We start from the raw sequence: 7,169 nt of genomic DNA on the forward strand, positions 1-7,169 counted from the left end.
TTGTCTCTTTCCCCTTTTCAACAGTCCTGGTACCTGGGCTAGCTTGGTTCCTTTCCAAGTATCAAATAGGACACCGATCCTGCCGACAAATGTCCCAAATTATGGTTTGAACATAATTGGAGAGCCTTTCCTTCAAGCAGAAACAAGCAACTGAGGGAAAAAAATTAAAAGCAAAATTAAAAAAAAAAAAGGAAAAAGGAAAAAGAAAAGAAGACAGTATGAGAAAAGAACCTGAAGAAAGAAGAACAAAAATAGACCAGCAATTGCAGCTCTTACAATCACTAATTCTCTTATGGTTGAAACTGAAATGATATACAAAGGGTCGATGATATTTCACTGATGAGTAGAATGCAACTCCTCCTAAGTAGCCTTTGTTATATGAAGTCCGCTGGGAAATAGATGTTCTGTCTCTGACAATATATTTTAACTGACTTTCTAGATGCCTTAATATTTGCATGATAAGCTAGTTCTGTTGGTTTAGTATTCTTGTTGTTTACGCATGAGATCACTATTCCTGGTTATCTCACAAAACAAAGGCTAGGCAGCGACAGCAGAGCTGCAGGAGGACAGGGGCCGCGAGCCAGACATTTTCTCAACAGTCTGATTTCTAAATGTTTTAAAAATAAGCTCTGTAGCCTTTAGTTATCAGTATGGATTTATTAAACTTTGGCCCTTAATTCAGCCTTTTTCTAGTGTGTTATGCAGTTTGAAATTTTCAATCAGTATGAACACACAGGCTCTATGGAAGAAATGCCTCTACACAGGTAAAAGTATTATCTTCTCATGCAACAGTAAAAAAAGAAAAAAAGTGACGTTTTCCCCAGTAAAGAAACACTTACAGAGGCAAGTGCAATTTAAAAATCATATCTAAGAGGTCATCACTATAAGTCCTTCAGCCCTTGGACTCTAAATTGAGGGGATTAAAAATAAAAAATTACTTTGAACAAACTTATGTTTCCCCTCGGTTTTTGAGGGCATTAAAAGGCATTAAGTCAAGACAAATCACGTCCTTGAGAATAAGAAATCAATGGAAACACAGCACTTATGTTGGTTTAGCTGCTGCCTCCACAGAGGGGTAGGATTTATTTATTTAAACTTACTTGTTGCATCAAGAACCCATAGGGTTTACATGTTTCTGTAAAATCTACATCATAGAGACAAAGACATAGGCAAATCCATGTCACAAGGGCAAAGCTTACCGTTTACAAACTGGTAATACCAGGATGGGGATATGTTGTATTTAAATAATGCACTCTTAATGTAAGTCTAATTACAGGGTGCTGTAAACTTGCATGGTGCTTTCAGAAGTTAGCCTTGTTCAACAATTTTCACATATTGACAGAAATATAATGTGCATGGGCAGACATTTTGCCTCTATGTCTCTTTAAAAATTTAAAATACTCTTTCCAGTAATCCTAATTTGCACGAAGATATAATGTCCACATTACGTGCCTTGCCTTGAAATCTAAAAAATGGAAAAAAAGAAAAAAAGAAAAAAAAACTACAAAAAAATTGACATCACTACACTTGTTTTGCTGCATTTATTATAATTTTAAATCTTTACCATTTTTATGACAAAATATTTTGTACTCCAGATGCGAAAAATGTGTGACATCATGGATTTTTTAGACAGTTATACCTTTATCTCACATTTATAGAGCATATCATGGCTGTGTATAGTTGCCGCTTAAGAATTGTAATCGACCAGCAATATTTTCAGTATTTTGGTGTTTTTTCTATTAACCTTTCATGTTTTTCATCTTCCAATTAATATTGGGGGGAGGGGATACAAATTTATACGAATTATGCAATACCAAGTTTTGCCTATGTAGGTAGTGCTTTTAGCTGTATTGGTTATTATAGGTAAGTACACAGATTTAAAAAAAAAAAATAATGTATGCTTTTTTTGTTTGTTTTAATTGACCAAAGTGGGTACTGCTATTTTTGCAGTGTGATGAGGTCCTTTTCTGTACTGAGAGGTGGACAGGGGATTTTTTTTTATACATACATATATATATATTCTGGGGTGGGGGGGGAGGATTTTTAACACTTTACAGTGTAGCTGTGAAGCAGTGCACCCTTAGCCAGGCAAGGGCTGCAAAGCAACTGTTCTGCCTACTGTGACAAACTTTCAAATAGGTTCCCTCTTTTTAACTTCCCACCTGGGGTGCAAGCTGAAATCATTTCTGGATTTAAAAAATAAATAATGAATTCTGTTGGAGGCAGACTTGACTTGAGGAAATTGTTTTACTTCAAGGTTTTTTTCATGAGAAAGACAGACGGAGAAAGAGGTCAAGACCCACAGTGAGATGAAGTCTTTTCCATTCTGGCAAATATAATGCATCCTGAAGTGTTCATGTTAGAAAATGTTTTTAGCTCAGAATGACAACGACGTTTGCTTTGTCTAGGAAATGCAAGTACAGGGCCAAAATCTTTGCTGGCATAATTCCACTGACTCCAGTGGACTCTGGAGCTGCTCAAGCAGAGAATTTGCCCCCCTTATTCTGCTTGACTTTTTTCCTGTACATATTTTTTTTTATATTCCACTCCTCTCTTGCCCTGCCAATTCAAATTCAGCATTTGAATTACAATTTCCAGCCTGGTTGGGCTATGTCAGAAGTTTGCAGTCTTCTCATAGAGATCAGATGGAGACCTCTGGGGAGTAGTGGAGAAGGAATTTCTTTACGCAAGGAATTAGACCATGGTGGAAATAAAAGTGTGTTTCCAGTAAGATCTCATTTTGCAGACCAGGTATGGGCCTGTTGCTGGTGATCTCTTACACACAGGGGATTTCTGCAATGTATGGCTCAACACAGGGTGAAGCTTTCTTTAAAGTACAGTCTTCTGCTAGGGTGAAAGCAGAGGAGCATATAGTCATGTGGAAATTCATCCCTTTGCAGTTGTCTCTGCGTTTTGGAGGTTTTCCTACCCTGGAGCAGTGCCAGAGGCACAACTCCAGCAGCAGCCACCCCAGTGAGCTCTGGTCAGGGCGTACCACCGTCAGTCCCTTCTGCCTTCAGCTGTGGTTAAGAGCAGTAGTGGTGCCACATCCCCATGTCTCCAGGAGGACTGAGTGTGTAGGCAGAGCTTGAATGGCTACAGAGGTGGGAATTGTAGGAAAATGAACCTTTGAGATTTAGCTAAACTGGAAAAAAAAAAAAAAAAGAAACAGATAAGACACAGACACAAAAAGAAACATGGGGCTCTTTGGTTCTCTTTCAGAACCCTTCAGTAAGTAAATTTGTTTGCCAAGCACATGGCAAAGTCTGCTAGACCCAATCACAATGTGCCTCAGGCCTTGGCCTGGTAAAACAAAGTATGTGTTGTCCTTTGCACATGTCATGATACAGAGCAGTCTGGGAGCAGAGCTGTGCTGAGGGCATATCCTTGATTAGTTCTGTTAAAAAGGTGTTCCCTGGAAGCTTTTAATACCACACTGGTGCAAAACTGGAACAAGTTCAGGCTTCAACATGAAATATCCAGAATGGTAATTGCCTTTTGTAGTAAGAAAGATGTCCTTAACAGAGTTTTTTTTTAATCGGGCCTCCTGTATGAAAAAATCTGAGCTAAAGATGCAATATTTTAGAGAAGTAAACTCCATCTTTAAACTGGGTTATTCAGCAGCTGTGGGTTTTTGTCACCTGCCTCTCTAATAGAAAAGCCTGCTTGGAAGTTAATGAGACTTTCATTTACTGTATGCTTGGTTTTAGTTTGGCTTTGTTGGTTGGTTTTTTTTTTAAGCTCAGCAGTCAAAAGATTAAGATAAGATTGAGAACTCAAATCCAGTCTCTGGCCTCCTCCTTCACCAGGAAGTGTATTCTGACTAAATTGAGCCACCCCGTTCTATGTGCACTGTTCTGCCTTTATTAAGTTGCTTTGCAGCCCTGGCCTCATGGCTGTGCCACTGAAGTGTGTTTCCCCTGGAGTGACATGAACGTTTGAGGCTTGACTAAGGAAAAAAAAGGCAGTGAAGGAGACTGTACATAAAGACATGGCAAAAATATTAATTATAGCAATATAGTTGTGGGGTGATGTTCAGGTGGGCAGCTCCATTGAAAATATGTGAATGAGTTTGTGAAGCTGCAAGTAGCAAGAAGAAAGGATGATCTTCTGACTAAACCGCCTACCTTGTAGACAGTAATTTGTACACTGTATAGTTTTGTTAAGAATTTTTTTTTAATTAAAATACCCTTGTTTGTAAAGCTAACTTTTTAACAATTATAATGGAAATGCGTTTCCATTTTTAAACAAGAATATTCTTTGTTTAGAAACTGGACTTGGGTTAAAACTCTCCAGTTTCTTAATTTATGTATTAAAAAAAAATCTGTCCATGTTAGGAGTTATTTCGCATATTCCTGTGCTTGAAAAGCATAGGTTACTAATCCTTTAAAAATGTAAATGGAGAAAATTATATTTTATGAAGGTTATTTTGTTGTATTTAGTATTGGAAAAGTTGGTTTTCAGAGCATTTCAAAATGTTGGAAGCACCACTGTCTTTTTTTAGTAGTATATATGGCCTTTAGCAAAAGTTTTTGTGATTGTTACATGATGGTATTTAAGATTAGGTTCACAGAGCTATTCAGGATAGGCAGAGAGCTAAAACAGTACTTAAGTCTCACACAGCTGTGTCCTCAGGGAGCAGAATTTTGGATTTGCAACTTGTAGCTTCATAAGGACTTAATGAAAGAGATTGCACAAAGACATCTGTGACACCGGAGTGTGTTCTATACCTAAACCTAAATTATATGTACTGTGTGAGATTATGAAGGCTGCAGAAAGTTTTCCCATATTCAGTGTACAGTTTTCACTTTTAATGAAAACACTCTCTAATGTTGCTGGCAGTAAGGCCCCAAGCATGACATCCTTTATAGTTTACATGATCCTGTCAAGGTCTTTTGTTAACGTTAACCAGCTGTATGCTCCTGGATTTTTTTATTTGGTTTCTATAGGAAACTTTAAAGAAAAAAAAAAGAGAGTAAAATCCCACGCCAGCTAATCAAGTTAAACAGGAAAGGCTCAAAGCTGAATGCTCTTCTCCATGCTGAAGGAGCCGAAAACCGCCTCCTTCTTATTTGCACTTTCTGCTAGTTCCCCTGTTTTATTAATTCCTCAAAATTGTGTGGGTGTGGTGGAGCACTGCAGTTGGAGGATAACATGGACCACTGATTTTGCCCTTTAACCCTGCACAATGACCTTTGCATCAGCCAAACTTATTGCCATGACAACTCTTTGTACTGTTTCCATGCCACAGCTCTGTTGGTCATGTTGTCAATAGTAAAGGGGACAAGTTGGAGACGGTCAATTTTTACATTTTTTTTTGTTGCAATTTTTTCTTCAATGGTTGTAAGTAGTTGTTTGGTTTTTTTTTCTTTATGATAAAAGGGTTCACTAGTTAGTACTCTTTAGAAATATCTGTGTGTTGCAATTCAGATGTATGTTGAATTTGTGAAAAGGGCTTCAGTGCCACTAGCATCATGAATAGAATAAGCCTTTGATACTTTCATTGCATGATACCGTAACAGTAAAACAAAAGGTGGCCTAAATAAATGGAGAGCAGTGTGAGCTAGTGACACTAAAGCTAGTCTTTGTATTACTGTATTTTTGACAGAATGATTTTGAAAACTGTGCTACAGGGACTGATGTGGCAAATGTATCTCTATATGCAGAAGGAAGTTTTTTAAGAAGTATGGCTTATTATGCATTTTTCATTGAGGGCATTGAAGTTGCATGGACTGATAGAAGTTGATGCAAAATGAGAAAGAAACAAAAACCAGCAAAATGTTTACCAAAAACTCAAACAAATGAGCAGTGCCTGTTCAATTTCACAGTCTCTGTTGAGTTCAGTTGTAAATATGTTTCAGAGAACATTTTCTTCAAAAATAATCTCTACAACATTGTAGAATGTGAGGGGTTCCTCAATCCCAGGCATAGGCTTCTCAAGAGCTGCATTAGATTATGTCTTCATCAAGCTGTTAATTTGCGCTTATATCATATAGAACTTTTAGTAATCTGGGAAGAGGCACCCCATCTCAATGATATTTCTCTGAGAAAACTTTTGTAGGGCTGTGTGTTTCTTTAGATACATTTAGTACAACTGTAGGTGACAAGTAGTCAGTTATTGCTTGCTAGCTACATACCAGGGTTGATCCATTTTAAAACTTTTGGCATTTTTTCCCATACTGTAGGCCATAAATCCTGAAGGTTACATTTTAATTAAAAAGAAGGTGCGTGCAGAGTCTTTGTGTAATGAACCTTCACTAGTAGGATGCATTACAGTACAGCTACTTAATTTTGGAATTAGAGCCCTCTGGCATCAGATCTGATTTTAGCCTGAGTGTTAACAAAGGTTTTTATTGTGCCTGGTTGGAGGATAAAGTGTTCTTTCTGGTACTTTCTTTTTTTTAGGTTACAAATGAACTCAACTGCCACAAGTTTTAAACTGGTGTAAATCAAGCTTGACTTAATGTGATTGTTACTGTTATATCCAGCCTATACTGCTAGCAGCTGCTCATACTGCAGTCAATTACTGGAAGCGGATATATTTCCTATGCAAAAACTGTTTAAACAATAAAAATGAGCTATGCTACAGACATGGCCTTATGTTTTCATTTCTGTCTCTCAAAAAGTCATAATTGGGAATATCTTAGAAACAAACCTAAAATCTTGTAGCCTGATAGCACAGCAAAACTCATGGAAATCTGTGTATACCTAGTTTAGATTTAACATATTTGTTTGCACACATTTGGGCTTAACTTACTTACACTGAAAATGGAGGAAAAGAAGAGAAAAAGGAGATGCAATCAGGTAATCAGCTCAATTTAAATTTTACATTTAGTTTTTATCATATTCAACCAACCCTAGTAATTATACAGGTGATCTTGATGCTAAACCAATTTTTTTCTTTTATATATTCTTCAGAAATATTTGTAGCTCTGTAACCTATTATGGTATAACTATATAGATTTGTGCTAGTACTTTCCTATCCTGTTTGACAGAAAGACAAACTACATTCCTAGGCCCATATCCTATCTTCCTTCTTCTGAGAACGAAGGTCAAAACACTGTCCCATAAACAGCTAGCAAGGAAGGGAGGTTTCTGAAGACGATAGAACCAAAAGGGGGAATTACCTCAACACCCGTGTTTCTAATTGGGGATTCTTGTCAATTATG

At 37.2% G+C, this 7,169-nt stretch overlaps 1 protein-coding gene across 4 annotated transcripts in view; it reads left to right on the forward strand.

Annotated features, from left to right (window-relative positions):
• The window catches only part of NFIB (nuclear factor I B), a 167,922-nt gene extending 161,332 nt beyond the window's left edge, over window positions 1-6,590 (forward strand). For all 4 annotated transcript variants that reach the window (XM_031056869.1, XM_014306952.2, XM_014306953.2 and 1 more), the window contains one exon: window positions 25-6,590. In XM_031056869.1, coding sequence (XP_030912729.1) covers window positions 25-154 — 130 coding nt within the window. In that variant the 3' untranslated portion in view covers window positions 155-6,590. The remainder of the gene's footprint in view (window positions 1-24) is intronic.
• The last annotated feature ends 579 nt before the right edge of the window (window positions 6,591-7,169 follow it).

Source organism: Geospiza fortis, unplaced genomic scaffold (genome assembly GCF_000277835.1).
Source record: "Geospiza fortis unplaced genomic scaffold, GeoFor_1.0 scaffold12, whole genome shotgun sequence".
NCBI lineage: Eukaryota > Metazoa > Chordata > Aves > Passeriformes > Thraupidae > Geospiza > Geospiza fortis.